The sequence below is a fragment of the Sphaerodactylus townsendi genome, linkage group LG02 (genome assembly GCF_021028975.2).
Source record: "Sphaerodactylus townsendi isolate TG3544 linkage group LG02, MPM_Stown_v2.3, whole genome shotgun sequence".
In the NCBI taxonomy this organism is placed as follows: domain Eukaryota; kingdom Metazoa; phylum Chordata; class Lepidosauria; order Squamata; family Sphaerodactylidae; genus Sphaerodactylus; species Sphaerodactylus townsendi.
Genome location: NC_059426.1, coordinates 98,340,706 through 98,365,026, shown reverse-complemented (window position 1 = coordinate 98,365,026; position 24,321 = coordinate 98,340,706). Strand labels below are relative to the sequence as shown.

Here is a 24,321-nt window from a genome sequence, read left to right as displayed (position 1 = left end):
AATTATGAAATCCTTTATTCTTATGTCTCTTAAAAAAGCAAGGACCTGCTGAGGAACAGTGAGTTCACAAAGATTACACAGTATTGTCTACTTTTAATCTGTGCTGGTTGTTAAATTATTGCATATATAGACTCCTCAATATAATACAGTTACTTCACTCGTTCAGTAGTATTCATTTGTTTGCTTTCCATCTACTAACTTTAAAAAACTGGCTTTTAGCCTTCGCTTTGGATCCCATTTAAAAACCTTTGATTCCATCAACCAAGAAAAGATTAGATCTTCATCCAGGTGATTCTGAAGATTAATATGGGTCACAAAATGGATTTTAAACCCATCCACTGCTTTTGATTTTTTATTGCCAGAAATCCAACTAGCCCCACCTTTACATTCTGGAATAACAAACCTACAAATTCTAAAAGTCAGCATTAAGATAGCTAAAAAAGTATTTTCCTAAAGCAGCTCTGGCTACTCCACCCTCTTTATTTAGAATCATAAAACACATTGCAATGCCAGCAACATCAGGTGAACTAATTTTATAATCTTCACTTCAATCCTATTTCCACCTTTAATAAAGTTTCAACACAAATCTAATATTATACAATTAAATTAAAATATGTCATGATTGGCCTATTTTGGTTTTAACACAAACTGCTTCATAAAAATACACAGTGTAAGATATGATTCTACCAATTGCTTTCTGCTGCAGGGTGTATACTTAAAACCATGCAGTTCAGTGCTCAGTCTTATCTAAATGACAAAATACTCACATGCTTGTCGTGTTTCAGTCACTAAAAATTCACAATTACAGACTCATGATGTCAAAATGATTTTTTACAACATTACATCTAGATATGCATAATTTTTATGCTATCATTAAAATAACCCCCTATACTTTTGACCTCTCATACAGGAAATATATTTGTCTGCAGGCAGTTTTAGAAAAAAACATTGCAGCTGTACCTGCATACTGACATCTAGTGGACAGTCAAGCTAATGCTAGTCTTATCCAAACCAGTTTAATCCAAGAACACCTCTTTTAATGCTTTAAAGGATAAGTACAACCAGTAATTTAAATCTGAGAAAGGAAGTGAAGTGGGAAAGAAAGTGGTGAAACTGGGGTTTCATTATCTATGTGAATAAAGCATTTTAAAAAGGTATCAGCGAGCTTTCAGTGTGGTGCCATAGTCCTGCCCTCGAATGCAAAAAGAAACTACTCATCAATAAACTTTGGATCCTTGCCTCCAGGAGGAAGTATGTCATGCATATACCTGGTCTCTCTTAGCACACATTCTAAGCCTGAGGTGGCTTTGGAGCAGTATTAGTGCACTTTTTAGATGAAAGTAGTAAGAACAGTCTAGAGCCAAAACACCCAACAACCCCAACCAACCCTACATGCAAGCACTGCATATCCATTAACCCACAGCAGCACTGCTTATTGTTTTCTTTAAGACAGAATACTGGTTTTGCTCAGTTAGCACTCTTAAAAATAGCTGTGAAATGTTTTAGCTTTTCCATTTCACTGTGGGAATGGCAAGCAAGCATACAACATTTATGCTCTGGGCAGGAACAGCAAACCACAGACAAACCTGTCTGCAAGAGATCCCACAAGCAAAGGCATTCAAAAGTAGCTAACTTAAATGAGTAAAAGGACATATAGATTACTGTTCTCTGCACTGCCTACACGGTTTACCTTACTGAATATAAATACAGATATGTCTTCCAATTTCATGAGATGCTCTGATAAGTACAAAAGTATATAAATTACAGGAATGACTTGTAGCTAGATTGTAGAAAGTCAATTAAGACATTACTATAAGAGACTGCTTGTTACAAATTATTTACAAAAATGGAACAAGTGTCCAAAATGTCAATAACCTTATAAAATTATTATTTAGAACATGCATAGAAATTTGTTCATCAAAAGTATAAATCCTGTGCTTAACTACACAGTTATGAATCACTTCATGTGAGTGACACACAATGATTAAGACAGGCTGCAAATCTGTATCCAAAATAAAGATTTTCTGTTTTAAACAATGTCAAATGGAAAAAAATTCATCAGAAAAAACAAGTGAAACGAATGCTGAAAATAGCTTATTAAAATGTACTTTAAAAATCTACACATTTATTTTGATGGTTACAGGCTTTAATTTTAAAAAGATCTGTCAGATAAGCAGAAATGCCTGTGTAAACTTTTCTTCTCGGTAAGCATTAGAGTATGCTAGAAACAGAGACCTGTAAAAGATTGAGGCTGCAACAAAATTTACTTTTTTTTTAGTACTAGATGATGTTTCTATGGGTACATCTGAGAAACAAATGTCACACTTCTCTTTAAGTTGGATGAACCATATTAATTCTGTTGCCTGCGTTTTGCTGATCTCATTTTTTCAAATCGTGACTCCATCTCTTCCAAGACTTTGGGTGTGTAACGTACAACCAGCTTAACTTTTCCTTGAGCTGCTTTCAGCAGTTCTACAGCTTTCTCATGATGCTCCCCTTCAACACTCTGGAATGAACACACATACACACACACAAAAGATAATCCTATTAGTAAATATCAACTTCTCATATTCCAGTATCTCTATTATTCGCAGAAATGACTTTAAAACAGAGTTTAAATAGCATGGGCTGGATACACACCAAAAACTTCAACAAACCAACTTTTCTGTTTTCTTTACCATGTTGCTTTGACATAATGGCTTTCATGATTAAAAAGTTAAGATAACTACAACTAACCTCTGTTTTGATCAATCCAGTGATTTCATTATGAGGAAATATCCTTCTGTGGGCAGCTTAACAACAAACTCACTTTTGTACACTCAGAACTTGACCTGGCTGAACTCAATGAGTTGGTCCTAATAAAGACGAATTACATGGATTGCTTTGTTTTTTTTAGCTTTTTGGATTCTATTTTCAAATCAATGCATCTGTGAATACCCTGAAGTTACACCAGTCACTCTCTCTCAGCCTGACCTACTTCACAAGATAGTTACAAGGATAAAATTAGAACACAGGTTTGCTGCCTTGAACTCTCTGGAAGAAAGGCAGGACACAAATGTTATAAAGAAACATGAATGATCTCTGATCCACAGATTAATAGTGTAATTATATCCCAGTTTGGACTAAGGGCATGATGTTCTGCTATGAATCATTTCCCCAGTCTTCCTCCACAGTATGAACACATTAAGAGAGAGAGAAAAAAACCTTAATACTGTACTGATGGAGTTGCAAGCTACTCTTCCCTTACTATGCCTTGCTTCATTTTCTCAGCTGACAGCTCATATTTCCTTTCTTTGCCTCCCAAGCATTTAATCCTTTGTCCATTTGGCATCCTGGAGTCTGCTCAGTGCTTCCCAGTTAAATTTAAAGAAACCTGCCTCTTCATTGGTCCAGTTGCTGGTTGGGATCCTGCTGAAATTTAACTTATTTCAAATATTTATATGCCCCTCTCCACAGGCTTGATCAAAGCAGTTAACAAAGTAGAAAAATGCAATAAAGCCATAAAAACATAATTATCAATATTAAAACTGTCTGGGCTCGGCTGCAGCGCCCAGACTTACCCTGCTGAGTTCCGCACCAGCTGGCCCTGCAGAAGATGGGAATGCGGCAGAGGAGCCTCTTGCAGGGAGGGTGAAGGCAGGGAAGAGAGGCGGCTTAGGCCCAGCAAGCCCACAGCTGAGGCAGCTGTAGAAGATGGGCTGAAGAAGCAGCTGGGACGAGGAAGAGGAATGATTTTTGTATTTGTATTTCAAAAATGTCTGGCAACGCTCTAGAACCTATTTTTAAATGCCAAATAAAGGTTGTTGTTGTAAAGTAAAGAAGAGGAATGAGAGGGCAGAAGGTATATAAGGAAGTGGGAAGGGGCGAGTCTGGAGCTGCCGCAGCAGCAGGGAATGTGGGTGGTGGTGTGAAGAGACAAGGGAAAGGGACAGCTCAATGGTGGGAAGTGGGAAGGAGGGAAGAGGACCCTGAAGCCCAGACCCCCTTTGAGAACCTAGATCCCGGTTCAAGCTGGTCCTCACCCTGTGCAGTAACAGGGTGGGAGTTGTTCACGCAAGCTGTAAACACCTCTCCCAGTGAGGCCACAGGGGAGAGACAAGCCCTTGGAAACTCCTCTCCCTGTGAAGAAGCAAGGGAGAGAGAGAGAAAGGGTGTGAAGGCTCAAGCCAGACCGGGGAAGGGAGGCAAGGAGGCCTGCTAGGAGGAGGATGGCATGGGCAAGGGTTGCCCCGTATACCCAGTGCTTTGTGGGCGCGGTGGTTTCTTGGCCCCTTGGGCCAAGGGGGAGAGTCATCGTCTGGGGAGACCAACCCCCAGGTTAGGGAGGAGGGAAGGATATACCGCCCAAAGGGCCCGGGTGAGGAGGGGGAATGCCACAAAAACAAGCCTATTTTAACACCAAGCACTGTAGTTTATGGCTATTTCGTTATCCTTGAAGAACCTAGTTGTGAGGCAGGATAGAAGTCTTCATTTGTCCCATGACTTTAGCAGTACACAAACCAGTCTGTCTAGCAATCTAATGTCCACAACAACAAAAAAGAACAATGAGCACAGGTGAAAGGGCCTAAATAAAGGCGGAGCTGGTGAACCCCTTTCCATCACTATAATGCTGTGTGGAAAACTGGTCATCTGAGTCTTACAGGAGAGACTGCTTTGGTTAGCCAAAACAGATCATATGGAAAGGCCTCAGGTTACTGTGACTGAATTCTTCCAATCACTACTGGGACACCAAAGCTAGGAACAGATGCATTAAAGAAATAAGGAGATACACACGTAAACAATATTGTATGAGAAGAACTGCTTCAGTTGGAAGCTGTTACTCAGAGATCATGCTGCACACAGTCAAGGACACGTAACCTAAACCAACCCTTCAGAAAACCTTCTCTGCAGTTTCAGCCTTGATTAGGTGAAACTGAAATGTAGTAACTAAACAAAACTCCACAGACATAGGTGGCATGCATGAGGTCAACCCATTTCATTCTCACAACAACCCAGAAAGGTATGTTAAGTTGGGAAGGGGGGAAATGTTCCTGAGGGTAGAAATTGGGAAAGAATATGGGAAAATGACCACTGCGCTGCCTTCATTTAAAGTTGTGCAGCAAACAAACTATCTTTGCCCACAGCAGGCATAGTCTGCATTTATATACCACAATCAAACCTCTGTAATAATTAGCACAAACTCTGCTGGTTGTCTTGCTTCTTCGTCAGGCACGGAGTGCAACTGAAGTCTTCCTGACTCAGGAAGCTTCAACTCAAAACTCCAGTTTGATCAGACATTGGTATTCAGGTTTCCAAACACAGGAAGAGAGTAGCATGCAGGCAGAAGAAGCTGCAGAATATGTACCCATCATGAACAAAAGCTTGTTTGCTCACAATATTTGAATATAGCCCTATAGAGGCTCTTGTTAGCACCAAATCTACAAATGCATCATCCAATTCCCCTGAGAATATGCAAGCTATCTGCCTTAATAATTCAGAATATCTCTCGAAATACAAGGGTGCGATCAGCACTAGTGAATTAATGTATACTTGCCAGTCTAAAAATAATTCCAGTATCATCCTTTATCCTTTGAAAAGAGCTGAACCTCATTTCCCTACTGAAACTACAAAAGACCAAACAAACAGTGCCCCCAAGTGGTGAGAAGTAGCTACTACAAATGGAAGTTAAATTCCATCCCTACCACTCCGTTTACAGAAAGAAGCTGGTCTCCACGCTTCAATCCCCCGTGTCTATCAGCAATACCACCTGGGATAATTCGGGATATATAGATTGGAGAATTTTGCTCTTTGCCTCCCATGATGTTGAATCCAAGCCCTTCTTCCGTTTTTGGCAGCTCAACGACTCTGGGGTGGGAATGACCTTCGCTGGCAGCAAAGGCCGCTACAGTGGCCTGTAAAATAGAAATACATAATTTTTTTCTCAAAACACTTCATATTGTTCATTTTAGCTCCAAACATTTATTGATAAGTCTGTTTGCTTTGGCAGAATTTATCTTAATCTCATGGCTGCTTTTTAGGAGATGTTTTGTACTCTTGACTCGATTATCCAGATGAAACCAGATACATATTCTGTAAATGTATTATCTTTCAAGATGAACGCACAGAGAGGAGGGATTGTTCTCACTAGCAAACATTTTGAAAGCAAAGACTACAATTAATACACACATGTGCTCTTCATAAGAAACAATACCATATATTTTTAACTTTGGCACAAGAAACCAAGTACAAATGTTTAATAGAAAGCAGCCCCAAATGGGACGGCTTTGAATGGTGTTGTGGATTACTGCAATAGTAAACAACAGAACACACTAGGGATTTTTGGACCTTCCACTTAATGACATATCTGACACAAAACATGCTGGAATGCATTTCAGTCATCTACAAGGTGTCACTGGACTCTTTTATTGTGCTGCAACAGGCTAATACAGGGGTAGGGAACCTGCGGCTCTCCAGATGTTCAGGAACTACAATTCCCATCAGCCCCTGCCAGCATGGCCAATTGGCCATGCTGACAGGGGCTGATGGGATAATTCCCTGAACATCTGGAGAACCACTGGAATGAATATACAACTGTCCCTCTGAAATCGTGGGACTGGCAATTTACACCTCACTACACCCTTCACTCCATTCACAATCCTCAAAATCACCTAGAGGCAGGCAAACGTACCTAACTCAGCTAGCATGAGAGATAGTCTGGTGTACTGGTTAAAAGCAGTGGACTCTAATCTGGAGAAACAGGTTTGATTCTCCACTCCTCCACATGAGCAGTGGACTCTTAACCTGGAGAACTGGGTTGGCTTTTCTGCTTCTCCACATGAAGCCTGCTGAGTGAACTTGGGCAAGTCACTCACTATTCTCTCAAAAAATCTAGCAACCCCTCCTACTTCACAAGGCGTCTTTTATTTGGAGAGGAGGGGAAGGCAATTGTAAGCCACTTTGAGACTTTTTAAAGGAGTATAAAAACCAACTCTTCTTCATCTGACAATTCCAAGCTTCTCAGCACTTCCACCTTTCAGGGATATCAGCTACTAAACAACACATTAAGAATAAAATTACATTAAGAATAAAACTGAATGTTATGGTGGCCATATGTCAGATTGGTGGTCACTGGTGCCACTTTAGAGAAGAATTTGACCATTTAAAAATAATGCAAGGGCCCAATTCTGACAAAGTCCATGATGCAGTGAGGCTAGGGGATCCTGCCTCCCCTCTCCCCGCATGCCTTTTCAAGTGAGCTTAAAGTCTGATCAGGACAACAGCATTTTAAATGGCAAAATTATTTCTAAAATGCTATTGGTAGTCACTGTAACATCTAGTTTGGCTCTAAGTCCAGGCAAGAGTGGCATATTAACATCCCAGATACAAAGGGCAGGGAGCTAGCCAAACACTGAATGCTGCTGTGTGAATGCGTTTGTAAAGAGCAGCTGCTGAAATGAAGGATTACAAACAAGATGCATTGGAAAAAACTTTGTCTTTCGCTAAGAGATTCTCATCTCTTCCCCATCAAGAGGCTTACAATTCTTTCCATCCTTTGTCCTGTATTAATTCCAACACTCTACAGGCATCATTCTGATCTGGTCCCAATGTTTTTCTAAACAAAATGTGAGTGCTGATGTACTTGTTAAGAAGAACAGTAATGCCATTCCCATTTTGAAGCTACCATGGGTCAGAATATTTTATAAAGCTATATAAACTTCTTTCCATTGGCTTGAACAGGGTTCTTACCTTAGCTGTTGCATTAGCTCGCACTTCCGGGCTACTGCTGATGTCCACAGTTTCATACACATGCTCATATACCTTTAGAAAACAAAAATATTCAGACACATGGCTGCTTTCAGTTCATGAATGTGTGTGACTAACAGTGCAAACCCTCAGCAGAATTGTACTATTCTACGCTGATTCACTTCACCAGATTTAGAAAGGTGTAACTCAGTTTAGGATGACACTGTAAAGCTGTCAAAAACATCTTTAAACAAACTGTGGATCTGTATAGTCAAAGGCTTTCACAGTCAGAATCACTGGGGTGCTGTGTGGTTTCCGGGCTGTATGGCTGTGTTCTAGCAGCATTCTCTTCTGACGTTTCGCCTTTAGAGAATAATTTGACCATTTAAAAATAATGTCAAAGAACATGAAAGGCACTGCAGACCAGTGGCGTACCTAGGCAAACTTGAGCCCTGGGCAAAACCTGAGTTTGATGGCCCCCCCATGGGCGGCCACCCTCCCCCACCTTGACCAAACAATGATTTTCTCCACCAGGTCGTTTCAAAGTCACCATCACATTATAGAACATGCCCCAACTCACAAATCTGAACACAGCAATGGGCTATGCCCACAGCAGAAATATTTTTTTGAAAACATTTTCAAAATGCTTTCAAAATATTTTATTACTGCTATGGAAACATTTTATGGTGTTGTATCCAGTCCCCCCAATTGGGGGAAACAGCATCACTTTCAATGTTATTTAAACTGGGAACCCCAGATTCTCCCTTTAAGGTGGATTTAAAAGGAGAATCTGGGCTCCCTCGTTTAAACAAGTGATGCTGGAATCCACCTCCAAACAGCATCATTTTCAATGGTGTTTAAACCATTATCAGACTACACAGAGAAGCCATTGAAATCCACAAGCACATGGACAATTTCAACAGAAAGGAAGAAACCATGAAAATGAACAAAACTTGGCTACCAGTGTTGAAAAACACTAGAGTCAAGACAGTGACTAATCAGCTCCACACAAACACAGGATGACTATAGACAGTAAACAATCAAAGGGAACAAAGGCCAGGCTACTTCTATTCAGATGACCTCATCTATTGACCTTGCTATCTTCATTGTTACTCACATGGATCCCACTCAACACATGTAAATCTAGCTTGCTAAATACACCCTTTACTTGTTAACAGACAATGGTTCTTTCCCCCACTCTGGATACTCCAACAGGTATATATATACTCCACTTGCTTTCCTACTATCAGATCCTCTGAAGATGCCAGCCACAGATGCAGGCAAAACATCAGGAGAGAATGCTGCTAGAACATGGCCATACAGCCCGGAAACCACACAGCACCCCAAACTGTGGATTGACCATAATTCCGAGATAAGCCAGCCTGGATCCTAATTGAGCTTCTGCAGTTGCTGAACTTCTTTCTACTCAGTAGGTATAACACTTCTGCTATAGATCCCTCCCCATTGGAGAAAAAAGTGGGGCATTAATATCTAAATAAATATATATTTATTAAAATATATTCTTATGTTCTATTTTAAGTCAGGAAACATCTTGTGCCATTCACTGTGCATATTCTGAAATAAAACTTACCTCCCTCACTGCATTACAGAACTCACTTTGAAGGACTCTTTGCAAAGCTTGCAACTTTTGTGGTGGTACTTCTCCACTTCTTTGTAGCTTTTCTAGCAACTCAATAGCCCGACAAATGTCTGCAGAAGATGGGGGGGGGGGGGGCACATAATATGAACAATTACTTTTTACCACTCAGTGCCAATCATGTCTACAGAAAGCTTGAAGATTCTTCATTATTCCCTGAACTACAAATGGGATTACATCTAGACTGTCCTTTTCACAGAACAACTCCACTAACTTTTGTCACCATCAATTTTATTTATTTCAGTGAGGCCTGAATACATCACCACAGTCTTTCTAAACCTTAAGTACAGTTTTTCCTGAATTAGGGTGTATTTTCCAGACAAAGCTCTAATAATTTATACTTTGTCCTGCATCTGTATTTCTTTTAGTGGTGCGAATCTCAACTATTCCTATTATTCTGTTCCTTTTATTATTTTCATTAGAAGCACATTTGAAAACTGACATGATTTGTAAGCTTAAACACAGAAAGGCTAGCATGCCCTTCAAGGATGACCATGAGTTGGGAAAACTAGAACCCCTGATGCAACATTAGTCACAAAGTTCATTTCTAAGCCAGACAAATAGTTTAAGTATTCTACAAGAGTTTTACTATCATTTTTATTTCTTATAAATTAAAATTTCAACAGGAAAAATGTGGAAAAATGTACACATATCAGCTGTGCTGAAGGAAAAGGAAGAGCGCTGATCTGTTTGACCTCATTCCTTACCAATTTTTTTCACTGAAGCCTCCAGACTTCGGTGCAGCTCACCCAACTACAGTGACCCCAGGAATACATATATTTTCTGAACTGGGATAATGCCAAATATCTTTACCAATACAGTGCACCAAAAATTGAGCTTCCGCACGGCAGGCTCCCCCCCTCCCCAAGCCATCTTCCACAATACTTGGAGCTATTCTTTTTTGTAAATCAACAATTGAATATTGTCATAGCATGAAAACAGGTTTTCGGAATTCCCAGCTTTTATTTTCTTAATAAAGTTAAGTTTCTAGACTCTGGAAATGAAACTGAAATGGCATATCTCTGCAGCAAAAGAGACTCAAGTCCTTTTTTCCGCCTTTTAATGAATACTAAAGATTCAGAAATCTGACACTTAGAATGCTGTCATTCAGTGCAAATGGGGATAGGACCCAGAAGGTATGGATTTCCCTATGAACATGGGTGCCATCCTGACTTTGCTGCAACCCTGCCCAAAATACTGCAGCATAGCAGGCATGGAAAAGATAGCAGGAAAAACAGGGGAACTGTGATGCTTCGGGAGATAGGGGGAAAAACCTGCTTCCCAACAACATCCAAACTTTTAAAAAGTGGCTAAAGTTTCCCATTGCTAAAGGAGAAGGGAAATGTGGGCGAGTACAACTGCAACCATCTTATGCTGGGGGATCCAATGTAAGTAATGGTTCCAAGGGCAGAAGTCTATTCAACTCTATTATGCAGTCATAGATTTCAAACTCCTCAACAATCCTTTTGGATTGGATACCCCCTTCACTGTGAATAGCTTTTAGAATATCACTGGGTAGCAGCAGATGATACCTGTCCTAAGTTCACTACATTCATATTTTAGTAATAATAGGCAAATCATGAGCAGGTTCATAAGATCAGCCACTTGTGCCCCACTCTGTGTGTTGTGAGATGAACCATAATGTAAGTTGTAAGACTTTCATTCAAAGAGTTATCATAGTATACCCTGGAATTCGCCACTACTCTCATCTTCCAAGGCTAGAAGTAGGCTTACGGTTAGGAAAATGGCTTGGTGAGAGGTCTTAAATGACAGAACTCTGGTTTCTTCTGCTGCATGTCAGAGTCAGGATCTATCATAGGATCAAGCATCTAGTTAGCAAGCAATTGCCAAAAGCTTTACCACTGGGCATGGAAGTCATTAAGTCTTCTGTTGTTGCTTCTGTTATCCATCAAAGGAACTGAGCAAAAAATAATATATCCCAATGCTTAGCCTTTGAAGATTAGGAATCAAAACACAGAGGCTTTGCATGACAAGAAGCAGAGCCAGCAGCTGAGACCAAGTGTCAGCCTGTCATTCCTGGAAGTATTGTTTAGTTTGCCTTGAGTGACTGAGGAACAAAGAATAAGATGGTGCCCAAAATAAATACGAAATTACTGTAAGTTAGTATAATGACTACCAGGAACACAGAAGATACATAATAAAGGTTTTGACCCTAATTGGTCTTGGACCAGCCATTCGAGGGACCACCTTTGTGCACAAGTTATGAGCAGGTTTATAAGATTAGCCATTGGTGGCCAACTCTGTATGCCCCCATTAAATAAAGTAAGATAGTAGGACAGAACTCTTTCAGCAGGTCCCAGGTTTAAAACTTCCTGCCCCTTTCACTCTCAGACTTCTAGATATCTGCAAAAAGTTCGTTTTATAGAGGGCCTTTGGTGGAAGATCAAGTCACACTGTATTTAACTGATTTTTTTCATTGTTGCTGTTACTTTTTATTACAGTTTTTATCTTGTACTCACATTTTTGCATATTTTAACTTTATGAACTGCCATAATTGTAACTTTGACAGAGGATGTATCCTTGAACATGTCAAGCAAGACAATTACTGATAGCTGATTAAGATGGAATTACTACACTGCATCACTTTCTATCAAACATAAACAAAAGTATGTCCATAAAAGACTTAATCAAGAGGTGTCAAACATGTAGGCTGGGGGGCCGGATTTGGCCCCTTGAGAGGGCTTATCAAGCCTATGAGCCAGATGTGGTGGTCCTCCCACCCTGCTCCCAGTCTGGCCTGGTGAGCCTGCAGTGGGTCTCTAGCTGAGGTGGCCCAGCCAGCCCAAGTCACATGGGTGGTGTACAGAAATAGAACAATTAAAATCGTAATTAACAATTAAAAACAAAATCAATTTAAGATACAAAGAAAGAAGGACCAGCAAGTAGAAAACCTAACATTGGATGGCAACCTGGAAAATCTCAAACCCACTAGGAGGGGACGAGGCACAGCTAATAGTGACCAATTAAGATGGTATATAGAGAGAGGAGGGTGGTATGGGAGGCAATCAGTGGCCGGCCCCTCCAAAAGCCCAGTGGAGCAACTCTTTACAGGCCCTGTGGAACTGCCCAAGGTCCCACAGAACCCTGACAGCTGGAGGGAGTGTTCCACCAAGCAGAGGGCAGGGCTGTAAAGAACCTAGCCCGGGTAGAGGCCAGCCACATCAGGGGCTGGGGACCACCAGTAGATTTGCCTCTGCAGACCGCAGAGGCTGAGTAGGGACATATGGGGAGAGATGGTCCCTAAGGTATGAGGGCCCCAGGTCGTGAAGGGCCTTAAAGGTCAACACCAACACCTTGAAGGTGATCCAGTATTCTACTGGGAGCCAGTGCAGTTGAGGCAGCACAGGGGAGATATGATCCCTAAACGAACCCCCTGCAGGAAGCCACGCCACCGCTTGTCCGCCTAGAGCGAGTTGCAATAGTCTAGTCCTGGAGGTGACCGTGGCATGGATCATTGTGGCCAGGCCAGGTCAGTCTGGGAGAGGTAAGGGGCCAGCTGCTAGGCTTGACAGAGATGGAAAAAAGCTACCTGGGTTATCCGGGCCACCTAGGTCTCAACAAAAAGAGATGAGTCCAGGTGGACCCACATGTTCCGGACCAAGGAGGTCACTGGTAAAGTGACCCCCTCCAGCACTGGTGGCTGGAAACCCTCAATCCCGCCCCCATCCACCCACAGGATCTCCGTCTTCAATGGATTCAACTTTAATCTGCTCTTATTCAACCAGCCAGTGACTGACTCCAAACAATGCTGCAGTGCCGCAGGGGCAGCAGTCATCCTCCCTCCCATCAGCAGAATGTGATGAGTGTCATCAGCATGATAGGTCAGCCAAAAACTCTGCACCAACTGAGCATATAGATGTTAAATAGTAGTGGGAAAAACAGGGCCCCCTGAGGCACTCCACAATGTAGCAAGCACCTCTGGGAGATTCTATCCTCACACCACACTTGCTGACTCTGCTCCTGGAGAAATGAGGGAATGGCCTTTTTAAGAGTGTTCAACCTACCTGGGAACGCCCCTTGCTCAAGGGAGTAATTAATAATACTCAACAGGTGGGGTCGTAACTCCTCCCAGCATGCTCAGATCAACCAGGAGGGGCATGGATCCAGAGGACAGGTTGTAGGTCGAATAGCAGCTAGAACCCTGCCAACATCAGCTTCAGAGAGCAGGGAAAAAGTGGTGCAAATAAGGACCTGAAGATGGCAACAGAGCCTCCAGTTCTCTGTCCCAAGAGTGGCAGGAAGGTCATGGCAGAGCAACATTATTTTGTCCGCAAAAAAGCCCATAAAAACCTCACAGCTCTGAGTCAATTGAATACTTTTAGAACCCTCATTTAAAGAGGAAAGTGACTGAATAATGCAAAATAATTGTGAGAGCTAGCGGACGTGAGAGAGGATGAGAAGTAATCCCTCTTCGCCCTCTTCATCGCCATCTCATAGGCTTTCATAAATGTCCTATAAGATGTACGCGCAGCCTTGTCACGAAACCTCCTCCATGCTCGCTCTAGGCTCGTTTGAGCTCTTTTTTCATTTGGCGTAGCTCCTCGGTGTACCAAGGAGCTAGCCATGAACGGGGGCGCAGAGGGCGCTGGGGAGCAATTGGACAGCCTGGAGTTCCAGTCCTCCACCTGCTCATCAGGGTGCCAGTGGGCTCAGGGTCCCACGGAGCATTTAGGAAACCAATCGGATCCATAAGTCTCTGTGGGCGGGCATATATTTATGTCATATCCAGCTCTCATTATAAATGAGTTTGACACCCCTGACTTAAGCTATCTCACCCATACCATCACAACCAAATGGTGATCATTCTGCAGTGTTAAACATGTTTGTGAGTGTGTGGGGTATTTTCCAGTGTCTTGAGTATCCTCCAGAAGGCCTGTACCAATGGTTGCTGCTCCACCTCCTGGGACACAGGCTCTACTCCCAGACACAGAAACTGAGGTGACCATGCATTGCGTGCATCCCCATCAATTTATCCTCAGGGAACAAGGGCTTCTTACCCTTTAATCTCAGGTCCAAACAAGTTGCTGTTGGAAAAGAGGTAGTTTCAGGTAGTTTCGATCCAATATATTTTGGAATTTAAAATTTCTAGGCTTTAATAGAGTCTAGAAACAAACCAGAAGCCAATGTAGTACAGAAGAATAGGTGTTCATTCTGCCAAGATCCAGTAGGGACTCTAACTGCTGTGTTTTATATTAGCTGAAGCTTCTGAACCATCTTGAAGAAAAGCCCCATTAAGTCTTATTCAGTGCATTGCTAAGGGATGTATGTATCTGGGGCTTAGTATTTCACATAGAGAGATTCCAAGGCTTCTACCACCACTTTGATGAATGTCTAACAGAAATGTTAGATGTTTCATCTAGGGTATGTAGGTCAACCTGAAAACCTAAGGTAAGTGGCAGCAGTGAAGCTATAGCTCCATCAAGCAGTATGGCTAATGTTGTTTGACCTCATTCCACAGTTAATAAGAGGTCAATAAACATTGCTACCAAGCTTTTGCCATAGTTGAAAAACCCCCAGCAAATTTTAATCAGCTATTAGCTTTTTACTAGAACAGCAATTCTTCTGTAAGTCATGGAGCTCCTCAGGAGTTAGAGATATCAGTTCAGTAAAACAAAGATCCATTCATCTCTTCATAACTTTTTTCAAACTGGGCTTAAGTGACACAATTTTATATTTCGTATTACAATACTTTACCAACACTTATGAGTTCCAATTATAGTGCCTTGCAAAATTACCTTGTGCTGAGACTGAGGCTCCCTGGAAGTAAGTGTTTCAAATTGTTGAGGTACTTTTAGTATGCATATTCTGGTTACAAACCAATGATAAATTAGAACAGAATTTAGATGTTCGAACACGTTCAGTTTTGGGTCCAGGTGCCAGAGACTCCTAAAACCTTATAGAAATTTGTACTGTGCATTGCACATATTGTCATATTTCTTGCTACCATCCAGAACATATTATCCACTGTCTACAGCCAATCCTGACAAGGCAATCGCATTCATTCCAGTTCCTTGGAACCTCAAATACATTCTCAAAAGTTTCGAACCCACCCAACAAAGAGAAGCAGCAGATTGGCAAGGTCAGACCTGCGCACAGGGAGAGGCTACTGCAGGGCAGGCCTGAAAGATAGAGGCCAAATACCACGTGCCATCTACAGTCCCCAGCTCAACCATCCCAATATATCATTATTATCAATATCAATATCAATATTATCAATATATCAATATATACAGCTAATCCTGGATAATAGTATAACGGAACAGCTCAAGATATTACTTTTATGAGGGAATAGGATGGTAGTCCTGCAATGTTTATTGTATATATCAGCTGGCTTTTCCTGCATTATCCTCTACCTTTGCATTGTAGGCATGCCTTAGGCAGTGTTTTGTTTACATTGTTTTCCAATTCTGTCATCCTACTCCTACTGTATTGCTTGTTGCAGTTTGTTTGAATTAATATTTACAATGAGGTGACCAGATTTTTACTATTGAAAAGCGGGGCGCGCGCACACTGCGCGCGCACGCACCCACATGCGCACACTGCCTTTTGCAGCTGCGCTCCCCGGTCAGGAAACAGGGAAGCGCCCCAGAAGGCACTGTGGCAGCGCGGGAGGCGCTCCCTCCTGCGCTGCCGCACTGCCTTCTGGAGTGCTTCCCTGTTTCCTGATGGGGGAGCGCCGCCGCAAAAGGCAGTGTGCTCCTGCGGCCGCGCACACATTGCTTAATCGGGACAATGTCAGAGCCCGGCGGGACGCGGGACACATCGCGCAAAAGCGTGAGTGTCCCGCGAAAATAGGGACAGCTGGTCACCTTAATTTACAATCAACTTTGAATCTCAGCAAGAAAAGCAGACTGTACATGAACTAAATAAACAAGTTTTAAAAAAAATATATAATTTATTTCCTACAGAACTTTGCTTGTTTAAAGATAGGTTCTCCGTCTATAACAGTTACCCAACAGTTTTACTCACCGGCAACAGTTTACCACCCAACCTAGATAATAGCTCAGACAGCAGTCCTTGCTACAAGTCCAAATGTTATTCTCATATCAACCAGTCAACAGTATTAAAGTACCTAATAACATCAAGTCATGACATTAGGGTCTTCTTTACTCGTTCATCCTGCAAACTGATACATACGATCATCTATAAACAATACACTTTTGCTGTCTACAGAGGACATATCATTCAGGCTCTACAAAAGAATAAATGGACCGCAGTTGAGATTAAGTATGGCAACATTTGGAGAACATTTCAGTCTGCTAGGTTGGCTCCATAAAAAATGGTGAGTTCAGTCCCAGGAAACTGTTAAATAAGCAGGCAGACTGTGCTACCATGAATAACAGCCATTGTGAAAAATGGTCAAAAGTACTGCCACAATGTTTCTTTACACAGAATGTTCTCACTGCTATACCCAGGCTGAAATAATCAGCCAACATCATTACTTACAATCTCAACCATGCAGAAAGGAATACAATAAACCATCTCAAAAACCATTCTGACATCACATAAAAAAGGCTGACAAAGGAGAGGCTGCTGGCATCACAAACAAATTGGGCTATATACGGGAGGTTCAGATACAGCTTTCTATCACAAACTTATAAGATACTAACTACACCAAAGAATTCCATAAAAAGTTAATAAAGGAATTGCCCACATACGTGCAGCAACCTTTTTTACCCTGTTTTACACAGTGTCCAACTAGTTCTTCTGAAGCAAACAGCATCATGCCTCTGACAAGCAGTTTACTGTCTTTGAATCCCTTTAGTCACCACAGCAGGTAGCCCCTAATGGACATACTACCCTTTATCTATTAATCTAATTAGCACTACTTAAAAAGAAATGCTAAGGAGAGGACTGTGCTGAAGTTGTGATTTACTATAGAATGCCACATAATGTAGCTAATCTATGTAGCTAATCTGTGTAGCTAATCTGGGATTATGGTTTTGGTGTACTTGTTGCTGTTCATATTTATTTATTGTTCATATTTGATTCTGTTATTCTCTTTTGTTGGTTGTTAGCCGCTCTGAGTCGTATGGAGGAGAGTGGGGTACAAGTCCAATAAATGAATGAATGAATAATCTAATGTGAAAACTGCTGTAATGAACAAATTCTGAGGGAAGGAAAATTAAGAAGAGGCATCTAGGCCCTGGTACACAGGTCTACTTGGACAAAATCTTCCTCAGTGCAAAATGTCTTCTTTAAATTTAGAACAAACCAAGGCATTAGATCTGAATTACAAAGCAATCAGAACACACAAATTTAGGCTTGTTTTCCAAGCTAGCACCTATGAGTCTTGTCAATGGAAAACTTCAAAAAACAAAAAAAGGAAAATTACCTCTTTCTAGTATTTACTCAGCTGTTGTTTTGCCTTAACTTGTGCAACTACATCTTAGTGTTTTACTAATGGCTCAAATTTAAGTCCATTCCATTGCAATAACTTCAGCAAACTAATAATTCAAACCTTTGCAGATTACTCTAATCTAAGAACACTGAAATTAGTGATCCTAAACTGGAATAATTGGCATAGAATTAAACTGTAAGCACTAATAAATCCAAAACTCCAGCTTAATTGCTTAGCTATCTAGTTTCTGTTATGAATACAAATACCATGACTTTTGAATCTGTCCTATCAGAAGGACAATCCTTTGCCTTGGGGGACCTCCACCCACTGGCATAATGCCCATTGGGCAAGGTGGGCAGCTGCCCATGGCATCACCTTGTGGGGGGCATCAAAATGCTGGGTTCGTTTTTGGGTATTTTAGTGGTTTTCCATTTTTGGCCTGCAGGGGGCGCGATTTTTAGGCTAGCGGCACCAAAATTTCAACGTCTCATCAGGACACTGTCCTTAAGCTACCCCCCAAGTTTGGTGAGGTTTGGTTCAGGGAGTCCAAAGTTATGGACTCCCAAAGGGGGTGCCCCTATCCCCCATTGTTTCCAATGGGAGCTAATAGGAGATGGGGGCTACAGTTTTGAGGGTCCATAACTTTGGCCCCCCTGAACCAAACTGCACCAAACTTGGGGGGCATCATTAGGGCAGTCTCCTGATGAGACCCTGAAAGTTTTGAGACTGTGCCTTTAGAAATGTGCCCCCCAAAGCCTGCAACCCCCATGGACAGCAATGCAGAACAAAGATTCTTGGGCAAATTTCTAGGATGTTCCTGCAGGGGGTGCATTTTGGGATATATCGGCACCAAAATTTCAGGGTATCATCTGGAGATGATGGCACCCTCCAAGTTTGGTGCAGCTTGGTTCAGGGGGTCCAAAGTTATGGACCCTCAAAGGGTAGTCCCCATCTCCTTAGCAAAGAATGGGGGATGGGGCACCCCCTTTGAGGGTACATAACTTTGGACCCCCTAAACCAAACTGCACCAAAATCTGGGTGTACCATAAGGAAAGTTTCCAGATGATGCCGCCCATGGGGGGGGGGGGGGGCATCCAACTCAGGTTTTGCCCAGGGCTACAGTTTGCCCAGGACTGCCTCGTTACGCCCCTGCCTCCACCCCACCCTGAAAGACATAAGAAATACTCACATCAGGATCATAGAATTACTTTGGAAACAGTAAATTGGAAAATAATATCCTTCTTGGTCAAGGTCAGGCTGGTAAAGCAAAGAACTTCCCTGTGAACAGGTTGCAGGTCTCACTGAAACTGTTGCAACCTGTGCAAAGCAGCTGTGTGCTCTTAAGTAGCACACCACAACATTCACAAGAGCTACAGATCTATGGCATGCAAACTAAGCACATGTAAGTGCTTTGTACAACTCACATAATAATAGCTTAAATAAGACTACAAGCTTGTGCAAAGGCACACCAGGCAAAGCCTCATATTTAAATTGAGCCAAACTTGCACTACAAACCTACACAGAGTTACTCCAGTCTATTCTCGCTGATTTCAATGGTCTTAGACTAAAGTAGCTTATTCGGAATTTATCTTGTCTGCAGTATAGCAGTTAGAATGTCAGACTAGGATCTGGGAGACCCAACTATGGTCATTCACTGGGTGAGGCTGGTTCAACTATTTTCTCTCAGCCTAACCTACAGGTTTATTGCTGTTGAGCAACATGGCAGAGGTGGAAACAATGTTGTAAAGTGCTTTGGGTCCTCACTAGGGGAAAAAAGCAGAGCATAAATCTCTAAATCTCTGTAACAACATGAAGCATGCTTTTTTTAATATTCCTTCTTTACAGAGAGTGCAGGAAAAAAGCACCAAGACCAGTTCAATGACTTTAAGCAACCTTCAAAAATATTTCCCTAATAAAATATGTACTGAACTAGTTGCACTTCAGTCTATGATAACTCAACATTGAAAGGTTAAACAGGGGAACTATTCAAAATGAATCTTCCACATTGAATTCAAGTTTGAGATTATACTTCCATTAAATAAGTATAATCTCAGAAGCACCACAGGTCAGTAGTCGCACAATTTCCCATGGGAAAGGCTTCGACCTGAGATCCTGGAGAGCTGCTGGCAGTCAGAGTATACAGCTGCAGACTAGATGGACCAATGGTCTGACCCACCTTGAGAAAGGTCTACATGCTCATAAACTGAAATATCTTTTATTCAGAAGGTTCAAAAAAATGGCAAGCTACCACAAATTTGATGCCATTGCTTGAAAATGTGTAATTTTAAAATTTATGTATGGCTAGATTTAAAAACAAACAAACCCACAAGTACATATATGCACCAATACAAATCAGTTTCTCTCAGTTCTAAAGAAGCTCCACAGATCTGTGCTTCAGTTGCAGAATATTTATCAAAGTAAAAACCTTTGTTCTGAAGTTCATTGTTTTAAATCCAGAGTTCAGGATCCAAAGGAATTAGAAGTACCGTTGATTTGTTTTGAAGCTGGGCAACTGATTTGAAAAGCTCAGGGCTATCCTTTAGCCTTCTTATGAATGCACACTCTCTAGACCAGGGGTGGGCAATTATTTTTTCCATGGGGCCGCATAAGAAACAGAAAATATTGTGGAGGGCCGGGCCAAAAGGTAGGGGGACGAGGCGGTTTTGAAAGCCCCACAGAAGCCGATAGCCAAGGCAACCGGCTTCTGCGGGGCTTTCAAAGGCGCCTCGCTCCCCAGCAAGGCAGGGGGGGCGAGGTGCTTGTGAAAGCCCCGCAGAAACCGGCAGCCAAGGCAACCGGCTTCTGCGGGCTTTCAAAGGCGCCTCGCTCCCCAGCAAGGCAAGCAGGTAGGCGCTTAGGAAAGTTCACAGAAGCCGGCAGCCATAAATCGGGCTTCTGTGGGGCTTTCAAAGGCGCCTCGCTCCCCAGTAAGGCAGGGGGGCGAGGCGGTTTACAAAGCCCCCCAGAAGAAGACAGCCAAGACAACCAACCGCTTCTGGCGCGGGTTAAAGGCCTCAGCAAGACAGGTGAGGCGTTTTGAAAGCCCGAAGAGCCGGCAGCCAAGGGGCCGCCTTTATTAGCCGGCTTCTGCGGGCTTTGGCAGAAGGGCCTTTCCCTGTCTCTACCATAAGCCCCGTGACTACTCTCATGTAGATGGGTCCTAGCACTCCCCGCTTATTGTGGGCGTACAGCTATCGAAGTTGCCGCCGTTAGCGCCCTCAGCTGCACTCTGGCGCTGGAGAAAATGGCACTTTGATGACCCCGCTGCGAGAACGGGGATGCCTGGCCAGGGATGCCGCGACGCTGAGAGCAGTGCGGCATAGGGATCAGGGGTGAGTGGGGAAACGCCCAAAGACACCTCGCTTCCCAGCAAGGCAGGGGAGCGAGGCGCTTTTGAAAGCTCCGCAGAAGCCGGCAGCCAAGGCAACCGGCTTCTGCGGGGCTTGCAAAGATGCCTCGCTCCCCAGCACGGCAGGGGGGGCCAGTCAGGGGGGCCAGTCAGGGTCATCCGTCAGAGTCTAGACAACAGGTGGCTCCACCCCTGGCAAGGAACAGAAGTCAAACGGGCGGGGGTTGTTTTGACACAATAGCAAGTAAGGCACAAAGGAGGGGGGGGGGATTATGATTTGTGTGCAAGGGAGGCGGGTCCAGGTTACGCTGGGGTAGCCCTTTAGCGTGTTTACAATTATGCTTCTGTTAGCAGGAACTCCCTCCTTCAGCCATGAGTCTTTCCCAGTGTCAGGACCCGACTGGTCATTCAGAGAACAGTCAATGGAGACCAGTGGCCACCTCTTTACCACGGCCACCCCAGTCTAAGAACGGCGGGCGCCGTAGCCAGGGTCAACCTCACTTCACCCTGCGAGCGACGGGATGGAAATTGCGGTGCCACGCTGTTTAAGCATCTCCTGCTCTGGGCTAAGTGGGTGCGGTACTCCCCTCCCCTCGGTATGCCCACCTCCCCCGTCAAGTCCTGCTGCTCTACAGCGTGACCGACTTCTCCGCTACCCATCAATCGCTTTGCCTTCACCTCTCTCCAGCCGCACGGGCTCTCCCAGCGCCGCCATCTTCTCTTCCGCTCAGCTGCTCTCGGGAAAATGACGTCAGGTAGAGGCGGAGCCACTGAAATGGAACGGAAAAGGAAAGGGAGCAAAGAAATGGCGGTGCCCTCGTGGGTATGCTCTCGCTCTGACTCTCGGTTGAGTTCCTTTAAGGGGAGTGCCTCTTTTCCTCCAATCACAGAGCTCGCTTTTGTGAGTGTTTAATCCGAAGAGTAAGCCTAATTGAGTGCATTAGGATTTGTTAGCACGTCAGTGTCGATAAGGTTCAAGTCGGACCTATATATGTTTGACATTAAGCGGGAGGTCAGGGACTCATTAAAGATTCATGAAACTAGCATAAATCAGAGTTTATTAGGCAGATAGAGTGCAAAAATCACAAACACAAAAGGGGGCTGAGCAAATGTTTCATACAGAAGCCATTTAAAACAAAAGAATAATAGTCCAAAGCCACCTGTCGTAATTTTGTGACGATGGGAAAAGATAAAACACGAATCTTCATGGACCCTCCACTTTTTAGAGGAGAACTCCCACAAAACCAGTATTGAATCATGTGGAAGTCATTACTTTGGGCTGGACTATTTTAAAAAATGGATCCAACACTTTGTGGCACTCTGGTAGCATAAAAACAGATCTTCAAGAAATCATATGATTTTTACATTGAAAGGAAATAAAACTGCCATGTCATAAAACCAAAGTCATACAGTATACCATGGCTTAGTCTATAGACAGAACCACAAAAATCATGCTTCCTATGCTTTGTGGGGCCTCAGTGCTGCAAAAACATAGTTGCAAAGCATAGATCCTCACGGATCCTCATGATTTTTGCACTAGGTCACCCCAAAATCACCATCGGATCCCAAATCCTGTCCCTGGTCACAGATCTGAACACAAAAATCATGGATCTGCTGTTTTGTGGAACCATACTGGCGCAAAAACATGGTTCCAAAGGATGGATCCTTGGAATTTTTGTTTCAGATCACCCCAAAATCATCACCAAATCACACTGCATGTTTTTAGCCCCACAAAAATCACAGATTCAATTACGGTAGTTGTGGTTCCACGGGGGTGTATAAACATGCTTGAAAAGCATGGATCCTCATTAGTTTTGTGCTAAGTCCCCCACCATGAATTCACATTATTATGACCCTAGCCACAGATTTGACCACAACAGTCATGGAGCTGATGCTTTGTGGCACCACAATGGCACAAAAACATGGTTACAAAGCATGGATCCTCATGATTTTTGCACTGGGCCACCCCCAAAATCACCATCAGATCACATATCATGTCCCTAGCAACAGATCTGAACACATAAATCTGCTGCTTTGTGGCACCACAATAACCCCAAAACAGGGTTCCAAAGCACAGACCTTTTGGATCCTCATGATTTTTGCACTAGGTGACCCGAGATCACCACCCATCACATGTAATTTCCCTAGCAACACAGCTGGCCTCTACCATCATGGATGTGGTGTTTCATGGTATAAACTGTGCCATGGGCACATGTGATTTGATGGTGAGTTTGGGGAGACCTAGTAGAAAAACCTTGAGGATTCATGAGGATGCATGGTTCAGAACCATGTTGTTGCAGCATAATTTCATCACATGGATCATGGATCCATGATTTTTAAGATGCAAGCTGTGACCATGGCCAATTCTGAGGATCCATGAGGATCCATGGTTCAGAACCATGTTTTTGCAGCATGATGCTGCCAGAGCCATGGATCCATGCTTTTTGTGGTGCAAGCTGTGGCCACAGACATGACATGAGCTTTGATGTTTAATAGATCCAACTTTTTAATATTTGATGGATCTGACTTTTACTCAGATTAAGCTATAGTGCTGACTTCACCCCAACTGACTGCTAGCCCCCATTGCCCAAACACAGTCTAGCTCACGTGTGCATCAGCTGCCTCCAGTTTCCCTTTCTTCTTCAGCTTTTTGTTTTTAACCCCGCATTTGCAAAAGGCCAGCTGGCTGAGAGATCCCCTCCCAGGGAACCATATTTGCATGCAAACTTTGCAATCCTTTGTAAGTAATTCTCACCCCTCCCCAAAGTTATAGACCCAAAAGGAGAAGGAAAACAATCTCCTCTCCTTGCAAGAGAGCTGACTCCATTGCAAACACACACGCTCCCAGCCCTGTAATCCATGCAAAAGCGGCCATGAGTTACAAGAACTCCAAGCCAAAAGAAGGGCAAGCCTCCTCTTTCACTCCACTCCAAACTTGCAAACTCCCCGCCCAAGTCCCGTGGCATCTCCCTTGCAGGCAGAAGTTGGTGTGTGTTTTGTACGAGTTTTTTTGCAAGAGCTGCCCCATCTCTGGCCATCATGCTTTGGGCAAGGGGGAGTGGCGGTATATAAACCTAATAAGTAAGGCAAGCAAGCAAGTAAGTAAGTAAGTAAGTGGGCAAGTAAGGTGGCCGAAAGTGGAAGGGGCGGATGGGAGGTCCAGATTCAGCTTTGGCGCCAGGGGAGTCCTGCTCTGACTTCTATGCATGCCCGGTAGGTAGGCTGCTGTGT

The 24,321-nt window shown here is 43.1% G+C and overlaps 1 protein-coding gene across 1 annotated transcript; it reads right to left on the bottom strand.

Moving 5' to 3' along the window:
- Positions 1-21,861, bottom strand: LIN7C (lin-7 homolog C, crumbs cell polarity complex component). The gene is made up of 5 exons (XM_048485351.1): positions 21,769-21,861; positions 9,314-9,432; positions 7,726-7,797; positions 5,682-5,891; positions 1-2,506 (listed from the first exon to the last, which is right to left on the bottom strand). The coding sequence occupies exons 1-5, from the start codon at positions 21,803-21,805 to the stop codon at positions 2,351-2,353; spliced, it is 594 nt and encodes a 197-aa protein (XP_048341308.1). The 5' UTR covers positions 21,806-21,861; the 3' UTR covers positions 1-2,350.
- Between the last annotated feature and the right edge of the window lie 2,460 nt (positions 21,862-24,321).